Below are 27,171 nucleotides of genomic sequence, written 5' to 3' on the forward strand. Positions count from 1 at the left end.
TTGTCAAATTTGCATTCCAAGTTGGAATCTCTCTGGAGATTTCTCTTTAGAAAATTCTTTCAAAGTAGCTGGCTTGTAACACAACTCAACCCCTCTGTAACGGTGCAAAGGGAGCTGTGCTCTTTTCCACCATGATGGCAGTCATTTCAAATGGTTTCTACCAAGTCTTTTTTTTTTTTTTTTTAATTTGTTGTTTGTTGGAAGTTACTAACCATGTTTTGTAAACCTACCCAGTTGCTGCAAACTTTGACATTTCTCTGCTTTACTTAAAATAATCGAGCTGTCAGTCCTTTGTTAGAAGTGGTAACCATGCAAGTTGAACTGTTTAAATTTTGTAATGGATTAAGTGTCCTCCCCCCACCCCCACCCCCCTTTGCCCTTCCCACCCCTTCATTTTGTAATGAAAATTCCACTTACAGCTGAAAGAGCAGAGAAATATAAATGAAGCTTTTGGCTTCACCAAATTCTGTGACATTAACACCAAGTTTTGCTTCTCTGCTCTTTTCTCCACTGTAGGTGGTTTTTTCATTGACAGCCCCTATTGCCAGCCTCTGAGCGTCGCACCATTTATTATTCACTTGGGCCCTCAAGATTTCTTCTCTGACTTCTAGAACCATCAGGTTGTCTGGCTTGAAATGGCAATTTCTATGTCTTGATCATAAGAGCAATGTGACCCCCTGAGGCTTTCCAGCTTTCAGACACAGCACTCTTGACACCTCCTTTTGGAAAGCAGTGACTGAGCATTTTAAAGAAGAGCAATACTTTATGCAAAGCCACGGTGTCTGTTTGAAAACTTTTCCTTTGGAAACCTAGCAATACCTGGATATACTTAACCCCTCCTAGCCTAGTCTTTTGTCAGGGAGTCTACAGACCAATGCAGAACTTAGAGTTAGTGTCTGAGCTGTGCTATCTTGTGACAGGTTTTAAACTTTCAGCACATGAGCTGAATAGTCGCATCCCTGACTGTGTCAGTTAGCGCTATTATGATTCCCCAGAGACAGGGGTCCTCCTTGAAGCCATATTTCTTTGCATGGGGGCTGGCACCCAGCCAGGGAGGTGGCCTGCAGCCGTGTTTCTTGAGGCTGTGGGTGTCCCCCATGTCTTGTGCAAGGTAATTGGTCCAGGAGATTCCCGACATACCTCACGCTGACTAGATGCAGTGCATGGTGCGGGGGCGCGAGGGCTCCTTGAGTCGTTTGTAGGCTCTCAAATTGTTAACCTGGGGAACAAACCACTGATAGATTTTGCTGGTATTAGCCTTTTCTTCTTTTTTAAAATTTGGGTGAAATGTTTGAAAATCATGAATCAGTCAGTCACCGTTATTAATTGAAGAGCTGGAAATACCTCGTTAATGTATTTTTAAAACTGGTGTTGGACCCTCTGTGTATTTCAGGTTAATACTTTTAAGCAGTTTTCAGCACGTTTATCTCACTTTATTCTCGTTCTCCTCGGACCTTCGTAGCCATATCACTTGTATAAAATAGGCTGAGATATAGTGACTGTAAGCTGTGGTCTCAGTATACAAAGGTAAGCGCTTTTATTTTCTGATTAAAGAGAAAGTTAAAAACCAATGGACACAACATGCATATATGACAATCATATATGATGCATTTGATCTCCTGGGTCTTCTGTCATCACATTACTTTCGAATGTTTTATGATCTAAATGTAAAATAGTTATTTTCAGCATTTTGTTTTTTAATAATACCCTTGTAATTTCTATTCAAGAGACATTTCACTTTTAAGTGTGTGTATGTGTATAGAAATTATGATATAACATATATGCGAATTACACACACTTATCTGTTTAAATAAAATAATTTGGTGGTGGGATGTGTTCACCTAAGAAGATTTTAACATCAGGGCACTCTTTCAGCCAAAGTGCTAGAATTTCGTAAGCAGCAAGATTGGTAGCAGTGCCACAGGACCCATTTATGTGTAGCTGCAACAGAAGCTGAGGCTCAAAGTGCCAATTTCTCAGAGAGTTCTCTGAGAAAGGAATATCTCTGATCTGTGTTGTATGCCCTAATACAACAGCAGCAAGAAGCCATAAAAAAAAAGCAATAGAAAATGAAAAAACCAAAATAGTAAGGTAACTATGGAAAAATATATAATTGACTGAGTTAAACTAAGTATTTCCAGAACCAAGTATGTCAAGACTCAGAGTAGTAAATACCTGGTGTGCAGAGACCAAACAGATGTAAGGAATTCCATCTTTTCCAGGTTAGATAGATGATTTATTTCCCACCTATTCACCATCATGGGGTTCATTTACAAAATATGAAGGTTAGGCCAAATATTTTGAAAAGGATTTGCTTCATTTAGTGTATTCCATAAATGCATTTCATTTGTATTAGATGTTCTGTGCTAAGGTTGTATTTGATATATACATATATATATATATATATAGATTAAAATGAAGCTTATGTTTTATATTTGTCTCTAAGTAGCAGTTTTCTTTTTAGTACTAACTTTGAAGGTTGCTGGGACAACTTTTTTCCCATACAGAATCTGTACGTATGTTGAATGTGGCTTTGGCATCTATAAAAGGTTGTATGAGGTCTAGGTGACTCGTACCAAGAACATTCCAGTCCTGAACAAGCAACCGAGAGCACCTTACGTGCTAGGTTCTTCTCTGGATTCTGGTGACACAGGCTCCACCCACTGGAACCTTTTAGGTTGGGGGGTTTCTTTTTGGTGGAGTTGGGCTGACTATAAATCTCCTAGGTTGGGAGACAACACATAGCAGTGTCAGGAGATGATAAACTTAGTTAATAGTTTATTTGTAAATTATTTAATAATATGCGCCCTCTGATATCATTGAAATGGATGTTATTTGGAAACTGATTCATTTAAAATATTTCCCTGACAGTTTTGAGAGCCTGAAATCTACTCTGGTTTATGTTCATGGACCTCTATTCACATAAATGAGTGAAATGAATAACAAATAGCCCAGTCCTTTTAAAGCGGTTTTTATAGTGTAGCAAAGAATAATAGTGGTTAATTTAAACACTAAGCATTTTTCAGTGACAGATGAGGGGAATTTTACTCTTACATTCAGTCATTCATTATTATTTCCCTGTCTTGGATTTCATTAATAACTGCAGGGGAAGGTAAATCTTTAGTAGTGAGAGAGAGGAGTGAACTAAGGAGATTTGCTCCCCTTTCCCCCAAAAGTTAGATTTCTAGCAGTCTAGAGTCCTCATCTGAGAACCGCCTGCTCTGCGAACAGCCTCCTGAAGTAACTCCTATTCAGCCTATGCCACTGCCTGCCTGGTGGTGGTGCTGGGGTGGGGGTGGTCCCTGTGAGGTTGCCCAGAACAAGAAAGCTTCTGTTGCATGCAGACTTTTCTCTGTAACCATCTGAGGCCATGCCACTCAGTGACCAGAGATTTCTCAGTGTTACTGGGAGGCCGAGAAGGGAGATGGGTGGTAAATGAGTAACCACCTGCAGAGCCAAGAAACTGCCTACCGCTGAGGTGAGTTCAGTTTTGATGTGTTCCTCTCTAGCAGTTATTTACAGAGCTAGTACTTCTTATGTAAGTTCTTTCCTTTCCTGATAGCATCTTCCAGAAAGTCTGTTTTAAGTCAAGGATTGAAGTTGACTTAGTTGTAAGAATAGATATCCTTTTCCACATTATCATTTTAGGTAAGAGCTAACAGCTTCCATTGATGCTTGAGGCAGTGATCTTTGGAGATTTTTTAAAATAGCACTGTAATGCAGATTAGGTTATGTAAGCTTTACAGCACAGCTAGAAATAGAGACTAGAAACCATGTGGGACTCTGGAGTATATTCCTCTCCCTCCAGCAAATTCCTGTAGGGTCTGGGAATTAAATGAGTTAATACACAGAGTGCTTTGAATAGTACCTGGTACATAGGAAGTGCTCAGTAAATGTTGACTGTTTTACGGTGGTTGGCCAGGCTGTGCTGACAGGGAGTGGAGAAGCAGGTGTGTGGTCTGCTCAGATGGGACTGTGTGGGTTGCTTCGTGTACACAGGTTTGGGGTGCTCCCTGGCTTTGAGAGAGGACTTCTAGCATCTTAGGGTCAGATAGACACAGAGCAAACACTTGGTGAGACGTGGCATGGAATGTGGCTGCAGATCCATGCTGGATAAAGATGCTTGTGTGTTTGTGTGGTAGTCAATCATTGGACAGTCTGCTGCCAGGAGTTTGTAATACTTGCTTTGGGATTTAGGTGAGCTTGGAACTTCAAAGGGGTTCAGCTTACAATGTCAGCCAGCTGATTCCAAGTTCCCTGTCTTTGCATTAGTAAGAAAAAACTGTGTGACTACAGTTAGCCCCAGAATCTGACATTCAGAGCTCACCATTTATTTGGCAGGTAGAAGCTAAGTTATCATAAAGCACAGAAAAGAAAAAGGAGACTGGGAGGCAGGCTTAGCAGGCCGGTGGCGCAGATGCTGCTCTCAACAGCATTCTAGCTTCTCTTTACAGTGTCCTGCAACACTTCGGGCGTTAAAAGCCCTGTGCTTGTCACCACATAAGGCCTCCCTTCTGCCTGTTACACATCTGTCTGTCCACCTACCCATCTATCTGTCTGGACACAGCTGGGAAGTTGCTTTTCAGAAAAAAGAAATATATATATATATAGATATAGATGGCTGGACTGAATAAAGGGTGAGCATCTTTGTGTCTCTGGCTAACACACATCTGCATTGAACCTCGGGAGCCTCTGGAGGTTGTGGCCGCACCTCTCTGCTGGTGGAGGTGAGCTGAGTGGGGAATGCAGACTGAGTTTGGTGATGCTCTGAGGTTACAAAAACTGTGTCGACAGAACTGTTACTTCTAATTAGGCCAATAAGATGGATTTGCAGTATAGTCAGGAGGTCTTTCTTAAATTCAAGAAATGTTTGTGTAAGTGATGTCTTGGCAGAAGTGACCCCACTCCACTGCTGTGGCTGTTGAGTGGTATCCATGCCTCATTAATACACTCTGTGGGAAGCCTCGGGGTTTTGTTTCTTTCATCTTGTCTTAACCAATCAGTAGGTAACACCTTAATTACTTGGCCCTTCTCAGGAGGGTCTTTCTTGGCAGAACCCCGCTATCTCTGGTGGTGGGTAGCATGGGGATTGCCACCATCTGCCCGGGCTGCTTGAGAGTCAGATTAGCGTCTCTTAGCTGGAGATGTGGTCCTGAGTCATCTTTTCGCTGCTTATGGCCCCAAGGAGGTGAGGGAATGAGCCACTGCCGGGAGGGTGTTCTCTTAGCCCTGCCTAGGGGCCTGGTTTCTCTAGGCTTTGCTTCAGTTTCTCCTCCCTTGATCCTTTTGTGCCATATGGAAGAACAGTCTCTGCATTCACATGTTAGCTGAATGTCCCAAGTGGTTACTGGTAGCCCTCAGGTCAGTTCATCTGGGGGGCCTCTGGGCAGCAGTGGGTGGAAGAAAGAGCAGGGGGAAAGATGCTAAAATTGGTATCTTGTGTGTGCCAGGCACTTGGACATTTTTCTTACTTCTCAGCCCTCTTCAAAGTGGTATATCTTACAGGTGAAAAAGACTGACGCTCAGAGCGAAGGGCTAGAGTCAAGCATGAAACCCAGATGCTTTAAGTGCCAGTGCCTTTTTCTGCAGAAAGCACGCTGGGTGACAGGAAGGTGGTGTGTGGGCAGCGAGGCAGGGCCATGTGGAGCCTCTACAGGGCCTGAACACAAGCCAAGCCAGGGGCCTCACTGTCATAGGGTCTTTGGAGCTCACAGGCTCAGGCCAACCCTTGGATCTGTGCTGGGAGTCTAAGCTTTAACTTGAGGTCATTTTAGACCAGTATCCTGGCTGAAAATAGGGCTATTTTCTTTTAGAATGATTGGAAAAGATCAACAAACTGGAAAGATAGATTGGAAGGCTGAGGTGTGGCTGTATAAACAGAGGAAGCTTTTGTATTTGAGGCTTGTTTTTCTGTTTGAATATTAGTGAGAAATTGAGGTGTATGTTTTCATTCAGCTAATGCTTTCTGAGTTCACGCTGTCCGACCTGAGACTGAAGGTGGGGGTGTCGGAGCCAGACTCTGAAGGAGAGCTGGCGAGGTGTGGCTCACTGGGGCAGAGGTGGCCCTGGGCAAGTGCTGGGCAGAGATGAGGGTGGGGACAGGTGGCAGTGGCCTATTCTGTCGGCCTGGAGTGGCCCCTGGACTCGGCTTCAGGGGAGGCTGTGGGCCCCTCACTAGCGCCTCAGCAGGTTAGTGCCGGCTGGGTCTCTGCTCAGGGTCCGGGGGTGTGTGGGGATGGATACAGAATCCTCTTCAGGGAGAGAATCTTCCCTGACCCCAAGTTACTGCCATCCTTGACAGCTGGCCTTTTTTTGAGCCATGAGCCATAATCCTGGAGGGGGTCAGGGAGAAGAACCTTCTCGTCAGCCCCGACTGCCGGAGTCCCTGAGCTGTGGAAGGACTGGCCCCCGTGTGTGTGCAGCAGCAGCAGCGTCCTCTCCCGGCTCTCACCATGCGCTGCCCTGATGGTCCCGCTCAGAGCGGCAGCAGCGCAGGGATGTGGTTCCCCCTCCACAGACAAGAAAACTGAAGCCAAGAGACTCTGAAAACCAGCCAGCTTATTTGTGGCAAAACATTGTGGCTGCTAATAAGTGAGTTTTTGACCACATGGAAGCAATGCCATTTCTTCTGTTTTTAGAGTTCACAGAAGCCTTTTCTTAGGGAGGAAATTTGAACATCACCACAACTGTGGGATCTAGTAGTTCTCTCCTTTGACAGATGAGGAAATAGAGGCTTACACAAAACGACATGCCCAAAATTACATAGCTAGTAAGCGGCCCAGGCCACCCATTCCGACAGCACTGTGCTCACACCAGTGGTTGGTGGTGGCAGTCTAGTCTGCTGCCTGTCCAGTTTTCCAAAACCATTTGGCAACAGTTTCCTCTCCTCTTTATGATGCATTCACCCTACTTACTTTCTTCCAGACTTGTGGAATGTATCCTGTGTAGCTTGAGACAAAACACAACCTTGCTCTCCCTGACTCGCTCCTCTTCCTCACCAGGGGAAAAGAAGGCAGGCAGACTCCAGATGCCTTCTTCTCTGGCTGCTCAGACATGGCAGCTGGCTCCTGGGCAGGGTCACTGGCGACCCATCCTTGGGCCGGGCGGCCTGCTCGTCGTCGTCTTCTCAGTTGCATCGCTATTTCCACAGACCAACTTCTTGTACCGTCACAGAACCCTGTGATAGAGCGCAAACCAGTAACTGCCACCGGAGAGGTCCCCAGGCCTGGGCGAGGGGAAGGGACATGCTGTTGACAGGTGCTGCTTCTCTGTCGAGCTGCATCCACGTCTGGTGGTCTGCAGCCCTGTTTCTGGCTAGGCCTCTGCTGCTCTAACTGAAGGCGGCGTCCTCAGTCACCTTTGCAGGGTTCTGGGGCCAGGGTCTCACTGGGCCCTTCCAGCCTGTAGCTGATCTCAGAAGTTGCTCAGCTCTCTGACATCTGTGGAGGCAGCTTTATGGAAAGTATGGTGGCTGTGCCATCACCCTGGAGGGGAGTCCCTCCTTCCACATCAACTGGAATGTGGCCCCTGAGGAGGAACCTCGAGAGAGAGAGGCTGGTGAAGGGCAGACTTGGAGATACTGTGGATCTCTCTGCCAGGTATTCTGACGGCTTCTATTTACTTGTCTTATGTGGCTCCAGAAAGGGATAGGTGGTTCTAGTACAGCCAGTCGGGTAGTTAAGGTGGCAGTGAGTGTTTCCAATAAATGCATGTGCCCAGGAGGGGAGAAGTGGTCTTGGGAGTGTCATCGATCACATCCGTGTTCTGTGCAAATTGACAGCCCACACCGCTGGCCTCTTGCCCACAGTGCCCTGGTCTCCTGGCCACGTGGAGCCCAGTGCTCAGTGTAGTCAGCACGGAAGGCTGATGAGACTGCTGCCACTCCGGGGACCACGTCTCCCGTCCTGGGCACATGGCTATATTGGAAACATCCCCTGTCACTTTCTCCTCCTAATCACGCTGTGCTGGAGCAGAAGGAGCAGCTGAAGAAAATGTTAGGATTTTCAGCTTAGCCGAGTAGAAGGTGAAACCTGACCAAGGAGCCCAGGAAGCGGGGGGGATGCTTGCGAGAGGGACTCCCACTCCATCCAGGAGCAGAGCCAGGCCTGTGCAGACTGAGAACTGAGGGACTCGGAGAGTGAGGGGCTCCAGGGAGGGAGCCGAGGCTTCCTGCAGAGATGGGCATCCACGGGCCCGGTGGGGCAGCCGGGTGTCGAGGAGGGCGGTGTGGTGTATGCAGAAGGGACAGCGTGGAAGTGCTTGTTGATGGAACTGGGAGGGCTAGGAGGGTGAAATGGCACATGGGTGTGCAGTTTGGAGCCACTCTGTGAAAGGTGCTGTGCCCTCAGTGATAACCATCCTCCAGGACAGTGAGAGGACTCTGGAGGGTCAGCTTGGACAGCTGGATGAGGACGGACTGAACGGAGAGGCTGGTGAAGGATGGCGGCTGGCTGAGAGAGGCAGCCAGGGGTTGAGAGGCAAGGAGGGCATTTCTTCACATCCAGGCTCCTTGCCTGGGTTGGGCTGGAGGCTGTGGGACCAGGGAACCACAGGAACCCACACCCAGCAAGGGCACTGGGGCCCCCTGTGCAGTAGGTGATGGACAACGGTGGTGCCTGAGACCAATAGGAATGGGGGGTGGCAGGGACTGCCTCCACTGGGCCAGGAAGTGGGAGTCTGGTGGGCCTGGTGCCCCGTGCCCCTCCTGTGTCTCTGGGAAGCTTTTTGGTGATGGATGGAGAGGTTTGTAGCTAGCTCTCCCGAGTTTGCCCATCAAGGGAGTGGCAGGTACTGTATGGTCCAGGGGCTTCTGCTTTTTAAAGTAATGTTTTGGCCTCTTCACCTGGCAAGAGGTGGAGTCCCTTGGATTCAGCATCTGTAGAAAAAAGTCTTTAGCCAGGGGAGGTACGCACTTGTTCTCCAAGTGCTTTAAAGAGAAAAAGGCAGGACTATTAAGATTACTAGTAAATCTGCTTTGGGCCTGTTTTGTTCTGCCACCTCTGGCTCATTCCGCCCAGGTGGGCAGGGAGCTCGGAGGAGTTGGTGGGGAGGGGGTGGTGCTTCTGCACGTCTGCAGTTCTGTAGCTCTGCTGAGGAGCAAGAGGCAGCGGTGGCTTGAGCACTTGTCAGAGCCCTAGAGGTCAAGGTTCACTGAGACACAGCCCATCAAGCCTTCGGGATGTCTGGGAGTCTCTGTTCAGCCCAGTGGGCCTTCCCATGTGTCACAACGTGGACGCGCAGCCTTGGGCCTGGTGTCGGTGAATCTTTCAGGCTGTGTGGCCTGTTCAGTGGTCGTGGCCACTGTGCTGCCGTTGGAGCGGCTGAGCAGTGCACAGCCAGTTGTGGGCCACACTGCTCCAGTTCCTGCTTTCCAGTCCCTCTGGCATGATCATGACTGGAAGTTTCCTCACATCTGCTGCCTGGATCCATCCACCTTCCCACACGTCTGTTAGGTGTGCAGCTCTTGCCCAGAAGGACCTCAGGTTTTAAGGAGCTCAGGTGGGTCCTGTTTGGGGAGTGGTCACTGAAGCAAGGGAAAGCCACGGTGAACCAGCTCCAGAGAGAAACTTGTGAACTAAGGGTGCTGTGGAGGGGTGCTCAGGCATGTTTTAGAAAGATCTGCTTGGGGAAGATTAGGCTTGTCACAATCTGGACTTTTCACCCGGTTTGCTTACTGTGCTGGCACTCGAGTGGGACAGGGAGGCCCGTGAGCCAGACGGCTTTTCTGACCGCCAGTGGCGTTAGGGGCCTGGTGTTTGACGTGGCCAAGTCTGCCACCTTTGTGCTGCTTCTCTCTTGCTACTCAGAAGTCCCTTAAAGGGCAACATCAAGGAAACCTTGTCTCAGGTCTAATGCTGGCTGAGGGCCTTAGTGTACGAGGGTGAAAAGTGCTCGCTTCAGAATGGAGTCACCTGGCAAGAAAGCTTTATGCAGGAGTGGGAGGGAGGTGAAGCCTGTGAACTGCTGAGGAGGGATGCACAGGCTGGAGCAGTCGCTGCTCAGGTGGCTCGCAGACGCCAGGGACGACTGCAGATCAGACACGGTGCCTGCCCCAAGGTGCACCGTGAAGCTGGGGCAATGAAAAAAACCAAGTGCTTTCTACTGTCCACAGTATTTTCCCTCAGATGTTTCCAGGCAAACGAAGGGCACAGCTGTTGACTGAGCACCGAGGTGAAGTTCAGGGCTGTGAGGGGCCAGCATTGTCCTGTGAAGTGGATGGAAGTCAGGAGGGTGCTGGCTTCAGAAGCGCAGGCCCCCCAGCTGGGAGGGGGTGCGGCCAGCCTTGCGTGGCCTGTGGGTCCTCTGGGGACGGAGCCTGCAGGTTGAGGGGGTTGGTGCTGCCTGCTTGAATGAGCTTGTGGCGTCAGGTGAGGGTGGTAGAAAGTCGCTGAGAAGCCGTGGCTGCAGGGCACACGCTGTTGCTGCTGGGCTCATCTGGCTCCTTGTGGGGCTCTTGGGATGCCAGGAGGTGTGTAACTCCCTCTGACGCACGTGGCTCGTATCTTCCAGAGGTGCAGCTGGCTATGGCACCAGGCGTATCCTTGCACGGCAGCTCTGGCCTCACAGGGAGCTTCCTTGTGTCGGGGCACCCAGACCCTTGTGGAGTCGCCCTGTCCTAGCCCATGGTCCTAAGCTTGATGCCGTCCGTCTCATTTTCCTGCTTATGGAAACAGATGATGGTCTAAAAGTTCTTTTTTGAATCTAGCCTAAATATTTGTTCTGGGAACTTTTTAAAATTTTTGTTTAGGGAAATGAGGCATAGACAGCTAGAAGACTGTCTTCTTCACTTGTACTTTATTATCAAGGACGCTGCACCTAATTCCCAGTATCCAGCCTCTTCTCTGCTCCCTTCAGGATGGCGTGAGCACCTCTCTTCGCAAACACCCTTGGGCTTAAGTTGTGGTTAAGCTTCCACTCCTTTCCTTGTTTGCATTGCACTTTTGAGCCTCCTTGACTCTTCACCTCACCGGCTCCCTCAGCTGCGGCCCTGATGCCCAGGTTGTGATGATGGCCCACACGTGAGGGACAGTTGGGAGTTCAGTCAGGTTCCTGAAATACCTCTTCTTTCACCTGCCAGGCCAGCCCTATGTGGTGGGGTGGGGCTCTCTGCAAAGTAGGGGTGCACTGTGGACACGGGGTACCGCTGGTCCCCTTGTTCCCTTACTGTGGCGGCTTCTCAGGTGGCAGGGGCCTTTCCACATGTCCCAGGAATCAAGGGTGGTTCTGGATGTCTCATGACCTGGTGTCAACCTCCAGACAGACTTCCTTTCCAGGGTCTTGAGGCCGCAAAGGGAATGCTTGGTCGGGGGCGCCTCTGTCTCGCGTGATGTCTGAAGGCGTCATGAGCCACCTGCCTCGGGCAGACGTCATTTACTACGGCTCTCAGCAGTGGTGGAGCCTGTTGTTCCCTCAGTACCTGTGCGCTCAGCAGACTGGGGACCGTGTGGCCCAGCTGTGCTGAATCTTTCTTTCAGTGGCTGGCTGGGGCCCGGCCACACATTGAGGAAAAGGCAGGTCTCCTGAAGGAGCCCTAGGTAGGGCCAGGGCATGTGCAGGAGTGAGGCAGGTGGGCCAGGGTAGGGGCTGGCCTATTGGCCCCACAGTCCCAGCACCCTGGTCTCCCTTCCATGTAGTAGGGTTCCCGGAGGGTGGCTGCTGAGACTTGCTCACCCATTCTGAGCAGAGTTCACTAGGAAGGAGGCAGCCAGTCTAGACCTGAAGCCCTGAGCTGTTGAAGGGGCATCTGTCCCTTACAGAGGAGGAATGGGTCCTGCTCAGTCTCAGCCCTCCCTCAGCCCCAGGACAGGGGTTCAGGTGGTGCTGCACGTAGTTGTGGGTAGAAAGCATTTCTGGTTGATTGCACAGTTACACAGAAGACATCAAACTTGTGGCTAACTAGCTCTCTCTCTGGTCTGGTGATGAAGATAGCTTTTAAGAAATCTATTTAAAATACCTGTGTTATCTGTTTACTGTGTTTTTCTCTGAATACAAGTGTACATAGTATAACTGCAGTGCAAAGTCCTTGGCAATAACTATGTTGTGTATTATATTAAAAAAACATTGGCGAATGTGAGCCCCGTGGATTGTCCCTGCTCTGGGGTGGTGAGTACCCGCAGGACTCTGAGCTGTAAGGCTGAGGCACAGCCTGCACGTGTGGACTGTCTCCAGTGCCTCGCCCAGAGATGCCTGGCCTTCATCACAGGGACTCTGCACCCCGACTTCACAGGCAGCGTCCACACTGCGGCCCCTCCACACTGACTGTTGGACTCTAACAGACTGACCGACCCCCTTGTCTGGCTGCTGCAGCTCGTCTGTAATGCCCTGACATGTTGCGTTTTCCTCATTTGGATGAATAACAATAAAAGCTTCTGTCTTCAACAGCACTGGGCTGGACTTTTCTGTGCAGGACTTACTCTGGCTCTGATGAAAGGGTCAAGTGCAGAGCCACTTCGACCCTCCAGCTCAGCACCTGAGAAGGACCTTCCCTTCACTGCCAAGGGCCAGGCCTCAGCCCTACTCCTGTTCACAGTCCTTGAAACTCTGCTTCTTTGCTGATGCTGCAAGTTTACGCCGCCTGAGCCTCTGACCCACAGCTGGCGCAGGGAGTGCTGAGCTGTGGCCACTGCCTTGGCTCGGCATCTGCCTCTCTCACACCTGCCTCAGTCTTCCTCTTGACCCGCTCCCCACTTGACGCTAAGGCTTAGAGAGGTAAAGGCAGTTGCCCAAGGGAGAACTTCTAAATGGTGGCAGCAGCTTGAAAAAAAAAAAAAAAAGCTCTTCCCATTGCTCCATGTGTGAGGTTCTGCAGTAACTGTTCACCCCTGGAAGAATGAGAAAGACGGCCGGCAGCCCAGGGAGCTCCCCAGGTGCTGGGGGAGCCAGGCGAGCAGATGAAAGCCCTGGGTGGGTGCACTGATGGGAAGGGGAGCCAGCCAGCTGCTGCTCTCTCCCGGGGGCCCTGCTCCCACCCTGAAACCAGGGTTTCACAGGAGGGGCACTGTTTGTTTGCCTGGCTTTGGGCCAGAGAAGGTGGTGGTGGTGGTACCTGGTAGAAAGCACTGAAATCCAAGATCTTGTCACCATGGGCAAGCCTTTTCACCTTCAAGTCTGGGGACAGCATCACTTAATAGGGCTGTTCCATCAACTGGAGGGAGACCACAGGGGAAGGGTTGCGCTTAACAGGAGCATGTATGATAGAGGTGAGTGCTGAGGCCATAGCAGAGACGGAGAGGAGCTCAGGAGGGAAACGTGACCTTCCCACTTGAGGTGAGCACCCAAGGTCATGGCTTGGCTTGAACCCAGGGTTTTGGTCTAGCTGTGCCCATGGGTGTGTGCTCAGTTGCCTCAGTTGCGTCCGACTCTTTGCGACCCCATGGACTGCAGCCCACCAGGCTCCTCTGTCTGTGGGGATTCTCTAGGCAAAAGTACTGGAGTGGGTTACCACGGCCTGTTCCAGGGGATCTTCCCGACCCAGGGGTCAAAACTGCATCGCCTGCATTGCAAGCAGTCTTTCCTACTGAGCCACCTGGGAAGCCCCAATGCGCCTGCAGTGAAGCAGTGCGAGTTTATTCCCACCTGCTGCCCATGTGGTCATCTTAAAGCAGCTGCCCTGCCGGTCGCTGGGAGCTGACAGACTGCAGGGTCTGGGCCAGAAACCTCTCCATGGGCCAGATTCCTACACCTACAGCAACGGGGGAAGGGCAGGGCTAGGTAGCGCTCAGTCTTTTTGTTCTGGAACTGAGCGCCCCAGCCACTCTGAGCTCATCTGCCTTAATGAAGCTGAGGAGGAGGCCTGAATCCCAGGGTCAGAATCGCGTATCTCTCTGAGCAAGTGAAGCACTACCCCTTCACACATCCGTCACCCAGGTGAACCAGAAGGCCCGAGAGGCCAGGCAGCTCCTCCCCGGGCACCTACTCTCTGCACAGCTCCTGGGCAGTTCAGAGCTGAGAGTGCTGTTTGGGGTTTAATTCTAGAGGGTTTTTCTTTCCTTCACTCCCCGCATGGTGCTCTCCTGCCACTAGGACTTGGGGTTCAGAACAGACAGAGACAGCACTCCTGGAGACTGGGCGGTGGATCTCTCCTGCCTTTTGTTCTGAGCTGCCTTCAGCCCACACTGACAGCAAGCAGCCCCTGGAGATCTGCTCCACAGGCTACTCAGCCTGTCTCATGTCTTGCAGTCGAAGAAGTGGAGCCCTGGTCACACGGTCAGAACCAGGATCCAATTTTCCAGCACGAAGTCTCACGGTCCCTGCTCTTCCTACCACGGTTCCCTCCAACCATCCTCCTTTGCCCTGACTGACCTTCACAGCCAGGCTTCTTGAAACCTACACTCTGCTTCAGCTTCATGGGGTGCTAGTCTGGCCCCTCTGCTGCACGCAACCACCTCTGCATCTCCTCCCACTCTGAGCACCAGCAGGTTCCGTCACCAAACCACTTCGTCCAGGCCCACCCTCACCCAAGGTGGAGCTCATTCATTCTCTCGGGATGACCCTGGTCACTTCAGGTCTGCCAAGGCTGACGGGCCAAGGGTGCCTTTCTCCTGACAGGGCACAGCTGCTGAGTGGACGATTTCTGCAAGCCCCTATCCTCCTCCTCACACTGTGACCCTGGGGCCAGGAAACGCCAGGGGCAGGCCAGCCCTTCTGGACTCTTGACCTGGTTGGCCAGGAACGTGGATCCCAGAAACGTGCCCTCTGGCCTTGAGCAGCACAGGGATCCCACCTGTCCTCTGGAGTCCCTGTGCTGGCCTTCACAGAGCTGCTGTCACAGCCCAGCCACTTGCCAGGCCCCAGGCCTGCATCTGGGCTGTGGAGAGAAGACAGGGCAGGGCTCACTCACCGCCTTCCCTTCTCTGGGGCCTGCAGCTCAGCCTGCTTCATCCAGAGGCTGGTGTGGGGGTCGTGGAGGGCAGGTCAAGCAAGCAGGGGCCGTCGGGTTGGGGGAGCACTGCTCGCTCCTTCCTGCTGCAGAGAAGTGGGTGAGGTGGTGAAGGCCAGCCAGTCTGGGAGCTGCCTCCGGGGGGCTCCAGCACAGCAAGGCCAGCAGCGGTTGGAAGGAGCACTCTCCCGGAGAGTCTGGGGACTGACCACTTCTGCCCCTCGGCTGCTTGCCCTGCACGTGCACACCTGGGGTCCGTAGTGCCCTCTTCCATCTTGGCCTGGTGAGATGCTTCTGTCTTTTAGGTCTTGCCACTCCCTCACTTCCATTAAGACTCCCCTAAACCTGCAGCACACGAGTCATGTCTCACCTGTCACCAGAGCACTTTGTTTCTCCAGGACGGACACTGCTCACGAGGAAGGTGCCAGCAGCAGCCCCCGGGGCACAAAGCCTGTGTCTTCTCCCCCTAGCCCGCCACCACTGCCACGGGCCTGGCGCGCACGGCTGCTCACTCACATCTCAGCCCAGAGCGGGAGCAGGGGAGGAAGTGGGCAAGAGCACGTAATGATAAAACTTGTTTTTACAAAATGATGCTGTTTGTACCAAAATATTTAATGAATATGCTGTTAAAATAAAACCAACAAAAGAAAGAGTAATACAATTTTACTGGTTTATATTTCAATTCATAAAGTTGACACACGGAAACTACCCTAGCACAATGTCCACACACCTAGTTTTAGATGGGCGCAGAGCTGTTTTGGTAACTGAACAAGAACAGGACACAGACAGCAGTGGAGGGGATGGTCTAGGGGGATCAGGGGTTGCCGCTTGTTACCTCCCTTATCACAGATGACCTCAGCAAGTGTTAATACAGCCAACAGGGAAAAAGAGATACAAAACCACCCAAGTGTCTTTATATACAAACCAGTGCCTCCCGTAACCAGCTACTCCACACTGCACGCAGAGAAGACGGCAGAATCGTCTGTGAGACAGCCTGTCAGCATTATCACTATATAAATTAAAAGTCTAAAGTTATTTCTTTAAAAGGTGCTAAAACCCCCATTCTATAGTTTTGAAGTGAGAACTTGCAGCCCATCTGAAGAGCAAGGCTCAGAGCAAGTGCTCTGGAGAGCACTGGCCTCAGCCCAGGGAGGGACCAGGCCAGCAGCACGCGGGCCTCCTGGCATGTGCGTCTGCACAGCCTGACATTCACACACACACTCTCTCTCTCTCAGACACACACAGAACGCAGTCTTTCTCACTTGTACAACCTGTTGTGCAAGAACACTAGGAACCTTGAAGTGAAGGTGCTCTTCACAGCTCTCACAACAGCAGGGTGGAGAGCAGAGCCCCACAAACCTTGAATGAAGTAAGTGCTCAAATAACCACATAATTAACTTGTGCAGATCAGTCCTAGTCTGGGATTTAAACACTGTCAGTTGGGTGCACTGGGAAAAAGAGATCTACACACACACACACCCACACACCCACAGACACATTAAGCAAAATAAGATTTGTCCACGTTATGATTAATCCAGTCTCACAGTCGGTCAAGTCACCCACCCCAGCACTGTGGAGTCATTTGGCAGCTAACAATAAAAACAACAGAAACTATGAGAGTTGCATAGAATTGATCAGAAACGTGTGAATAATGCCAAACCCAAACCTGTGCATTGTAGAGCTTAACAAACCAGGCGGCTTCAACTACAACCACGAAACCCTCCTATTTAAAGAAAGTGCTTCTCCATGTCTACCCGGAGGACCCTCTGCTGGCACTGGAGCAGATACTTGAGTTACTGATCCCCTGCCCTACGTCCCCCTATATATATATATATATATATATATATATATATATATTTATATATATATATTTGTATGTGTGTGTGTATTAAAAAAAAAAAAGGTTTAGAAAAAAACCAACAGCCTGAAAGATCCCCAAACTCTGATAATGTCAACTCGGATGTTGGGCTGGGTATGAGCTGACCTAACTGGGAAGAGGCCGGAGGTCACACGGAGGAGTGACGTTCGGAGTGTCCAGAGCGGCAGGCGAGTCGGCAGGCCTGTTAGTATCAGCAGTGAGGAGGGCCTCACGAGCTCCGGTCCACAGTGACCTCCCGACAGGCTTCTATGGATCTGACTTACGGACATTCTGTCCTGGGACATGTCACAGAATCACACATCTGGCCAAAGAAGGCAACAAAAGGTGTCATGTTTTCTGAAGGGTCTGGAGGCAGCAGCTGCTCTCAGCAAGTCTCTTTCCCTTGAACCCCGGTTGCCGTCTTTATGGAGCTCAGTGTTCGGTTAAACCACGTCTTCTTGGCTGCCTGGACCTCGTTGAGGGCAAGGCCTAAATGGTGCTCCAAGTCCTGGAAGAGCAACAGTGGATGTGAGGATGCTGGTCTCCTGTGCAAAGGACACTGCCTCCCCAGAGCTGAGCCAAGGCAACAAGTGAAGTCTGTCTCCTCCTGAGACACCTCTGGAAACAACCCCTCACCCGCTGCCCCAGCTCTCAAAACTGGCACAGAAAGATCTGGAGGGCCAAAAGCTTTGGCACCTTTTCTAGTTACGACCTCAAAACAGCCTCCTATCTGAGCATCTCACCCTCCATCTACCCACTGCACACCAGGAGTCAGGCTGAACGCTCTAGCTAAGAACGCAGCATTAATTTCCAGCAAGCACCTTAGAAGTCTAGACCTGCTAGCAAGACATGTGAGATGCTTCACAAATCTGGACCTTTCAGGCAGGCCCACTGCTCCCTCTGTGCTGCTGGACATGCCATGCCCTCTGCTGGCTCAATGTTCCTGCCCTTCACCAGCTGCAGCCTCTGTTCATTCTCTGATCAGACACCGCCCTTGGTGAGGCCCTTCCTAATTACCCAGACAGTCACCCAAGCCGCGTCTTAGCTCTGCAGCGCCAGCAGCTGAAACGGGGCCTGGGCAAGCAGGTGTCTGGTGATAAATGTGATGGGGAGACCAGGTCTTCAGCTTTAGTCCTAAACTTGGTTCCCCCACGCTCTGCGCTTGGTGCCTGCCCTGTGCTCAGCACGGTGCTGCCGGAACTAGCCGTGCAGTATAAAGATGACCAAAATAAGTCCCAGTTTCTTCAGGAAAGGAGGCTCAGATAAATTAGGTAGTAAGTCCTAAGGCACAAAGCTGGTTAAGTGACAGGAGCTGGAACATAAAAGCTGGTATTGTGAAGCCCTCAGACACCATGCTGAGCCCCTTCTGCACATTATCTTATTTAGTCTTCAAAGCAAACGATAAGAGTGACCCTCATCATCTCCACTGGCAGATGAGGAACCTGAAGTGTAAGGAGGTTACTAACCCAATGTCAAAGAGTTCAGTGGTGCGGCTGCGATTTCAAATCATGTGTTCTCTCCTCCACCAGAAGGATTCCAAGTTTGATGGACAATTCTTATGAGAAAGCCCAATTCTTAGGACAGGCTAAACACTAATTAAACGTCCACTAGTAAATAACAAGTAACAGGCTTCTTCCCAGGAGGATTATGGTCAAAGTTTAAAAAGGGAAAAAACCCCAAACTGTCAATATCATTTCTGGGGTTTGCAGCCCCAGAAAACCATACCCTCGCGCAGGTCTGGGCCCCCTGCGTCAGGGGCAGAGGGCTGGCGGGAACCCGAGGCTGCGACCGTTACCTGGATCTTGCATTCCGCTTCCACCAGCTGCAGCTTGGTCTGTGCCAGTTCTAGCTCCATCTCTCTCAGCTGGTTCTTGAGTGTTTCCTTCTCCTCGTCTGTATCCTCATCCACAACTTCCTTAGCTGAGCCCATGCCCTTTATGCGCCCTTCTTTGTTGAAAAATTCCCGGCAGCGTTCACAGTCATCTACTTTTTGCTGAAATTGAAGGTCAGATGTGAAGAGACAAAGGAGACGTGGAGGTGTGAGCATCTCCTTTCTGGGGAGCCTGGCTGAGCACTATGGCTTCTGAAAAACTATGTTCTTTTTGTAAACTGTTAGATGACCTACTGGAAAAATCACCTGGCGTTACATACCAAAAACCATACACACATTGTTATGTCTTGAGCCACTCATTTCACGTCTAGGAACCTTAGCTAAAAAAATGATAAAGGAGTGACTAGATAAAGATTCATGTACAAGGAATTTCACTGCAGAATCAGAGACACAAAAAAGGGGTGGGGAGATAAATTATTGCTCCTGGGAGAAATTACATAGGATGCGCTGTATTTATACAACAAGCATGCAGCCTCGGAAAGGTTTTTGAGGAATTTTTCATAATTTGGTAAAAATGTTATGGTGCTGGGTGAACTAGGACACGAAAATGTCGTTAAAGCATAGTTACAAATACATACTACATTTCATGAAAATAAGACAGCAATGACTATAAGAAACATCATTTCATTTTCCTCTAAGAGAATATTCTGCCAGTGAAACCACAAAAGCCATTAGTTATAAAATATGTCCTAGCTTCAGATGTAAATTTGAAAAAAATGCATATCTCAGACTGAAAGAAAATCTGTATGTTACAGGAAATACAAACACTGAGAGAACACACACCGAAGTGTTAATGGTGATGTACTATTTGGGTAGTAAGATTATAAGGCTTTCTTCCCCTGCCCCTTTATTCGTATTCTTCAATTTTCTTCAATGAACATTATTAGTTTTAGAATCAGAAAATGAATTTTGCTTAAAAAATTGGTACTGCTGGTTAAACACTGCTTATAATAGAGGCCAAGCATCGCCTTGCTCCAGGTAAAATGTTGCTTCATGCAAACATGGTCATAAACTCTCCCACCTTTCTGTCCACCCAGTTGTAAATATGTTAGTAAATATCTTTCAGTAAATTACTCATCTTAGTAAAAGCTGACAAGTAGTCTAATTATAAAGAAAATATCAAGGAACAAAAACTCTGAAACTGGCAACAAAGCATTTAAAAACTCCGGCTCTCACTGTATCTGGGTCCATTATAGAAGGAGGCAGATGTCCCCACGCTACAGAAAATCGTGGGGAGTGGTCCCCACGCTACAGAAAATCATGGGGAGTGGCCTGGCCTCTGCAGCTCCCGCCCTCGAGTGAAACCTGTCACTCACAGGACCCTTCTACCTCAGCGTGGTGCTGCAGGAGTCACAGACAACACCTCAAGTCTCAGGGCTCTTGCATTTCATTTTGGTTTTCTTATAAGCAAAGTAATCCAGAGGAGGATGCTGTACAAATTTATAAAGAAAAGGGACACTTGCACCTTGAGGTCTAAAGTCAGGACTCTCTGGTCTGATCTGTATCCCCCACCCAATGGAAAGAGGCAAAACATGAGCTGTTGCTGAACCAGGTCCTGACAGCTGCCTTGTCAGGCATGCATCAGCTTCTCTCACTTTTGAAATCCAAGTGGAATATCCCCCTCCCCAAATTTTTTGTGAATACAGCCATTAAATGAACTAGGGGGGATAAAATCTCTTTGATAAATGAAGACTTACTCGAATTTTCTCAATCTCCACTTTATTAGCAGCCTGCTGCTTCTCCAATCTTTCACTCAACTGAGAGCAAATCTAAGGAAACAAACAGGGTATTCAAATGACAATCTCTTCAGCAGTGTCATAATCTGCACAGTCTGGGCTCATGGTGAATTCTACAGCGGAGGCTGGACCATGAATTGAGACAGTGCTGAGCGGGAGGGGGCAGATGCCAGGTGGGCAGAGGGTGCTCTGGCTCTGTCACCTCCGCATCCATCGGCCCAGGACCTGCGAGAACCCGTCAGCGCCCGAGTGCACTTGAAGGTCAACGTTACAGACATGCCAGACTCCGGAGCCAGCAAGAGAGCCCAGGACAGAAGGCACAAGGCCAGTTCAGTTATGCTGTCAGAATGGACCGGCTGGGGGACAGGTGGTTCCACATCACAGGACCACACATCAACAGCCAGAGTCGGAAGTGCTCCCAAGAACCAGGGTAGCCTCCAGGGATTAAGTGCCTACTTGTGTGAGGGACCTAGGCCAGGGGCTCCACAAACATCTCTGGACTCCTCACAACAGTTCTCCGGGAGAGTCACGAGTCCCCCTATTTTACAGCTGAGAATCAGCACAGTAACTCGTCCAGAAGCACAAGGACTCCTGCAGGGCCAGTGGCCGAGTGGGGACACGTGGGGGTGTGGAGAGGAAACCTCTCACACAGGCGAGCAGAGCGCCCAGAGCATGTGGCCCACTTCCGGGGCACAGACCCACCTGCTTGTAGTCGCCAATGATAGAGCTGTTTTTTTTAATCTCGGATTCTGCTTTGTCGAGTTCCCGACGGCACATTTCTTTTAACTGCGCACAGTAAGAAAAGCAAAGGTGACTGACGGTTGAGGGAGATAGACAGGAAGCCCCGGCAGGAGCTGTGTCGTGCTGTGCTGACCCCACAGTCCCAGAGGGGCGCTCCTGTCTCCTCCCCTTTCTCTCAGCAGTACGAACCCTACTCCTGATGCCGGGAGAGAAGTCAGAACATTGGACATCAAACCCTGCTTCAGGTGGGCCTTTGGCTGAAGTCCCTGTCAGTGCAGCCCACACTGGGACCCTGGGCGGAGGACGTAACAGAGCAAACGTCGAGGAGAAGCTGATGGGAGCACGGCTGTTCCTTCAGCGCCTCGGGGGTTACGTGGGGCGTCCCCGTCACCGCTCACCTCGGGCCGTCTGACTGAGATGAGAAGCGGGTGGACAGTGAAGCAGAACCAGCCTGCCCAGGGCGCAGCACCCGAAGCTCCTGCTACCCAGGGGCTGTGCTCAGGGCAAGCCTCCCAGAGCTGGCTCTGTGGGGAGGTAGCTGTGGACAGGGCAAGCAGGGGAGGAGCCACACACTATGAGACGTCTGCTTTCCTTCTGCAGAAATGTTAACCGTTTTGGTCACACTCAGATGCTGACACACAGGAACTTCTGCCCCAGTGAAAGCGTGGGCTTTACCTCACTGTCTCCTACATTTTAATTATTAAGAACCATTATGTTGCTTTATTCAGTAAGTAAAAAAGGCCTTTGGAGAGAAACTGAAGCCAGTTGTCCCCAGAGTTCTCCAGGGCCAAGAGGAAGCCAGCAGTGAAATCCCAGCTCTCAAGCATCTGCAAGACACAGAGGAGTGTGGGAGGGGCGATGCCCCCGTACCTGAGCAGACTCTTCTTCCAGCCTTCTTTTCTCTTCCTCTGCGTCAATCAGCTTCTGTTTGGTCATAAGCAGCTCCTTGTTCAGTGCATCGGCCTTTTCCTCAGCCTGAAACGTTTGAGAGATGCTGTTACAGAAGAAGTGAGAACTGAAAGGGTCTGAATTACACAGCATAGCCCAACTTTAGGATGAGGAGGAAAGTGTGATGCAAAGAGGAGCTGTGATATGCTCAAGGTCACACTGAGAGGACGCCTGGGCATAAGTGCCAGGCCGTCTCCTGCCCAGCGTTGTGTGGGGGAGTGGCTAGGCGCTGGCCTCCAGCATCAGCCAGCCTGGCCTCGACTCCCGTCGCTCCCTGACTGTGTGCTACTAGGAAGAGTCACAGAGAACCTATCGGAGCTTCAGGATCTTCATCTGAGGGAAGGCATGGAAAGGATTCCGCACAGTTCTGCTAACATGTAGCAGACACTCGATAAAAGGCAGCCATCATTATTATGAAGACTCAGAATTCTGGTTTTCTTCTCTGAACTCTCAGGATTTTCTCTGCTTCATCAAACACGTTCTGCATTTTGCTCTCATTCTCATCTGACAAAGGAAGGCACCTCCTTCCTGGCACACTCTTTTTCTTATCTGAAATGACCATCTTCCACCCTAGTTTTTTCTAAAGCACACAAAAGTCTGGGGGGCAGATCTTTGGGTCCAAGTGAAAATGATTCACCTGTACCTGACCCACAGAGTCCATTACCCTTGAGCGTCCACTCATAACTGAAGATGAGAGGCTGCAGCAGGTGAGAAGGCAGGCAAAGAAAGAGGCACAAGCTAGATAGAGAGCATCTTTGCAAGCTCCTCACATGCAGCTTCCTTTGACAATGGATGGTGGTTCCCTGAATTTCAACAGTATGTCTGAGGTCACAGAGCTAAGTGTGTAACAGTCCCTGTGCCTGCTACCACATCACTCCTCAGACATGTTTTCTTTGGGAGGCATAGGTTCCAGGGGGCTAGGGGCTGAGGCCTTAAGTGGAGAATTGAGAATGGCACACCATGCAACTCAAAAAGCCATTCAGTTCAGTTGCCTAGTTGTGTCTGACTCTTTGTGACCCCATGGACTACAGCACACCAGGCGTCCCATCCATCACCAACTCCTGGAGTTCACTCAAACTCATGTCCATCAAGTTGGTGATGCCATCCAACCATCTCATCCTCTGTTGTCCCCTTCTCCTCCTGCCTTCAATCTTTTCCAGCATCAGGGTCTTTTCCAATGAGTCAGTTCTTCGCATCAGGTGGCCAAAGTATTGGAGTTTCAGCTTCAGCATCAGTCCTTCCAATGAATATTCAGGACTGATTTCCTTTAGGATTGACTGGCTTGATCTTGCAGTCCAAGGGACTCTCAACAGTCTTTTCCAACACCACAGTTCAAAAGCATCAATTCTTTGGCACTCAGTTTTCTTTATAGTCCATCTCTCACATCCATACATGACTACTGGAAAAACCATAGCTTTGACTAGATGGACCTTTGTTGGCCAAGTAATGTCTCTACTTTTGAATATGCCGTCTAGCTTGGTCATAGTTTTTCTTCCAGGAGCAAGCATTTCTTTTTTTTTTTTTTCAGGAGCAAGCATCTTTTAATTTCATGGCTGCAATCACCATCTTCAGTGATTTTGGAGCCCAAGAAAATAAAGTCTGTCACTGTTTCCCTTGTTTCCCCATCAATTTACCATGAAGTGATGGGACCAGATGCCATGATCTTTTGTTTTTTGAATGTTGAGTTTTAAGCCAGCTTTTTCTCTCTCCTCTTTCATCAAAAGGCTCTTCAGTTCCTCTTCACTTTCTGCCATAAGGGTAGTGTCATCTGCATACCTGAGGTTATTGATATTTCTCCTAGCAATCTTGATTCCAGCTTGTGCTTCATCCAGCCTGCCATTTTGCATGATGTACTCTGCATATAAGTTAAATAAGCAGGGTGATAATATACAGCCTTGACGTATTCCTTTCCCTATTTGGAACTGGTCTGTTGTTCCATGTCCAGTTCCATCTGTTGCTTCTTGACCTGCATACAGATTTCTCAGGAGGCAGACAAGGTGGTCTGGTATTCCCATCTCTTTATGAATTTTCCAGTTTGTTGTGATCCACAGAGTCAAGGGCTTTGGAGTAGGCAATAAAGCAGAAGTAGATGTTTTTCTGAACTCTCTTTCCTTTCTGATGATCCAACAGATGTTGGCAATTTGATCTCTGGCTCCTCTGTCTTTTACAAGTCCAGCTTGAACATCTGAAAGTTCTTGGTTCATGTATTGTTGGAGCCTCACTTGGAGAATTTGGAGCATTACTTTGCTACCGTGTGAGAAAAGTGCAACTGTATGGTAGTTTGAACATTTTTGGCACTGCCTTTCTTTGGGATTGGAATGAAAACTGAACTTTTCCAGTCCCGTGGCCACTGCTGAGTTTTCCAAATTTGCTGGCATATTGAGAACAGCACTTTAACAGCATCATCTTTAAGGATTTGAAATAGCTCAACTGGAATTCCATCACTACCACTAGCTTTGTTCGTAGTGATGCTACCTAAGGCCCACTTGACTTTGCATTCCTGGATGTCTGGCTCTAGGTGAGTGATCACACCATCATGATTATCTAGGTCATGAAGATCTCTTTTGTATAATTTTTCTGTGTATTCTTGCCACCTCTTCTTAATATCTTTTGCTTCTGTTAGGTCCATATCATTTCTGTCCTTTTTTGTGCCCATCTTTGCATGAAATGTTCCCTTGGTATCTCTAATTTTCTTGAAGAGATCTCTAGTCTTTACCATTCTATTGTTTTCCTCTATTCCTAAGCCATTGGTTACTGGCAAATTGCACATACTTGTGATTAAATGAGGTCCTGGATTAAGCCTGTCTTTGCTGGGAAGTGGCTTATCTTCTCCTCTAGCTCAAACCCAAGCAGCAACTGAGAGGGAAATGAGACTCAAACAACAGAGGAAATAATATGGAGAAAGAAGTTCTGTTAAAGATTTTGTTTTACTTGAATCAACAGAACATCCTGTCACCTCCGCGTCTCTCTCAGACCTGGGTAAAGCCTGCGAGCAGTGACCTGTAGCACACATACATTCTCTCAGTTACTCACATCACTCGCATGGGAGGTAAGACTGATTCTACCAAGTACAGGACAGCTGGCTCACGAAGGGGATCTTCTAACCCAGGAGTCTTCCTTGCCACCCTGGCTCCAAAATTCAGAAAAATGTTAAGACAGGCAAGTGATTCCCCCAAGTTCGCACAGTGAGTGTGGCAGAGCTGGAATCCATGCTATAGGAGCTGACTTGCAATGCTGTGCCCCTTCAACAAGAAAGTGCACGGAGGCCACTGGGCGGGCTGATGGCGGTCCTCTGAGGGCGCCACGCTCGCTGCACCGTCATTCTACTTACATAAGTGCAAGAGGAGAGAACATGTGGGATAAACACAAATCCAGAGCTCCACTTCTGGTCATGGAGGACTAACCAGGACCAGACTCGCCCATCCCCTGTAAACAGAACCCTGGACAAAATATACAAAGTTACCGTCTACTGACCCTGAAAACCAAAGCAGAGCTGTGGCTCCTGGAGAACGGAAACAAGCACGGCTCTACCACCACTCTGGGCTTCTGCCTCGGGTACATTCTGGACCAAGGAGCAGGGTGAGGGGTTCTACACAGAGCATACCTCAAAGGGTTATGGAGACAGAGCCAGGGGCTCAGAGAGGCTTTGGCAACTGAAAGTTGTGGGTGAGAGCTCTGGAGATGAAAGAGCTCCAGAACCACTGACAGGGCGGCAGGAGAGAGAACATGAAATCATGAAAATACCCAGTTAAACCAAAGAAGGCAGAAAGGGGGAAAAAGAGAACGAAAAAGCAAATACAACAAATGGGGAACAAATAGCAAGGTGGTAGACTCAAATCTACCATTTACATTAAATGTGACTGGTCTAAACACTGCAGTTAAAAGGAGGCTGTCAGATGGAATTTGAAAAAGCAAGATCCAACTATATGCTGGTAACAAAATCCCATTTTAAATATAGAGACATAGATATATTAAAAAAAGAATGGAAAAGGATATACCATGCAATACTATGAAGGCTGGAATGGCTATATTAGTATCAGGCAAAGTAGATTTCAGAACAGAGTATCACCAACGACAAAGAGGGACATTCCACAGCACCAAGAGTCACTCCTTGAAACTTGAAATCTCTTCATAAAGTCAAATTAAAAGAAACAAAAACTGACATAATGGAAAGGAGAAACAGATTAGGGCACAGAGTTACACATTTCCTCACTGTTCTCTCAGTAAATGATAGAATGAACAAGGAGATAAGCGGCAAGTCTACGGGAGATTTAACCAACAGTGAGTCAACTGGATCGAAGTGATGTTTACACAACACTCCACCTACAACAACAGGACACACGTTCCAAGAACATGTGGCACATTCAACCCAAACGGGCCACAGAAAGCCCTCCAATAAAGCAGAAGTATGCTTTTCATGTTGCTGTTCACGCATTAAGTCCTGTCTGAAGTTCTGTGACCTCAAGGACTGCAGCATGCCAGGCTCCCATGTACTCCACTATTCTCCAGAGTCAGCTCAAATTCATGTCCATTGAGTTGGTAATGCTAGCTGATTGTCTTATCCTCTGTCACCCCCTTCTTGTGCCCTCAATCTTTCCCAGCATCGGGGTCTTTTCCAATGAGTCGGTTTTTTGCATCAAGTGGCCAAAGTAATAGAGCTTCAGCTTCAGCAACAGTCCTTCTAATGATTATTCAGAGTTGATTCCCTTTAGGATTGACTGGTTTGATCTTGCTGTCAACGGACTCTCGAGAGTCTTTTCTCTGGTACCACAATTTGAAACCAAGAATTCTTCAGCGCTCAACCTTCTTTATGGTCCAACTCACATTCGTGCACGACTACTGGAAAAAAAACACAGCTTTCGCTATAAGGACCTTTGTCAGCAAAGTGATGTCTCTGCTTTTTAATACACTGTCTAGATTTGTCGCGGCTTTTCCTCCAAGGATCTGGCTACCCACTCCAGGATCCTTGCCCAGAGAATTCCATGGACAGAAGAGCCTGGTGGGCTATGGTCCATGGGACTGCAAAGAGTTCGACATGACTGAATGGCTAACACTTTCACTTTCCACTTTCACTTCCTACCAAGGAGCAAGCATCTTCTAATTTCTTGGCTGTAGTCAC

At 49.3% G+C, this 27,171-nt stretch overlaps 2 protein-coding genes across 12 annotated transcripts in view; one reads left to right on the plus strand and one right to left on the minus strand.

The window, feature by feature from the left end:
* The window catches only part of STRBP (spermatid perinuclear RNA binding protein), a 167,699-nt gene extending 165,867 nt beyond the window's left edge, over positions 1 to 1,832 (plus strand). For all 5 annotated transcript variants that reach the window (XM_069582494.1, XM_069582496.1, XM_069582495.1 and 2 more), the window contains one exon: positions 1,394 to 1,832. In XM_069582494.1, coding sequence (XP_069438595.1) covers positions 1,394 to 1,398 — 5 coding nt within the window. In that variant the 3' untranslated portion in view covers positions 1,399 to 1,832. The remainder of the gene's footprint in view (positions 1 to 1,393) is intronic.
* A 13,637-nt stretch (positions 1,833 to 15,469) lies between these two features.
* RABGAP1 (RAB GTPase activating protein 1) overlaps positions 15,470 to 27,171 on the minus strand; it is a 161,764-nt gene continuing 150,062 nt past the window's right edge. For 5 of the 7 annotated variants that reach the window (XM_069582468.1, XM_069582471.1, XM_069582470.1 and 2 more), the window contains 5 exons: positions 21,975 to 22,079; positions 21,066 to 21,149; positions 20,325 to 20,396; positions 18,532 to 18,729; positions 15,535 to 17,244 (listed from right to left, as the gene is read on the minus strand). In XM_069582468.1, the coding sequence (XP_069438569.1) occupies positions 17,122 to 17,244; positions 18,532 to 18,729; positions 20,325 to 20,396; positions 21,066 to 21,149; positions 21,975 to 22,079 (582 nt within the window). In that variant the 3' untranslated portion in view covers positions 15,535 to 17,121. Of the gene's footprint in view, positions 17,245 to 18,531; positions 18,730 to 20,324; positions 20,397 to 21,065; positions 21,150 to 21,974; positions 22,080 to 27,171 lie in introns of all 7 variants that reach the window. The other 2 variants (XR_011255497.1, XR_011255498.1) reach the window with 2 other exon arrangements.

The sequence above is a fragment of the Ovis canadensis genome, chromosome 3 (assembly GCF_042477335.2).
Source record: "Ovis canadensis isolate MfBH-ARS-UI-01 breed Bighorn chromosome 3, ARS-UI_OviCan_v2, whole genome shotgun sequence".
Lineage (NCBI taxonomy): Eukaryota > Metazoa > Chordata > Mammalia > Artiodactyla > Bovidae > Ovis > Ovis canadensis.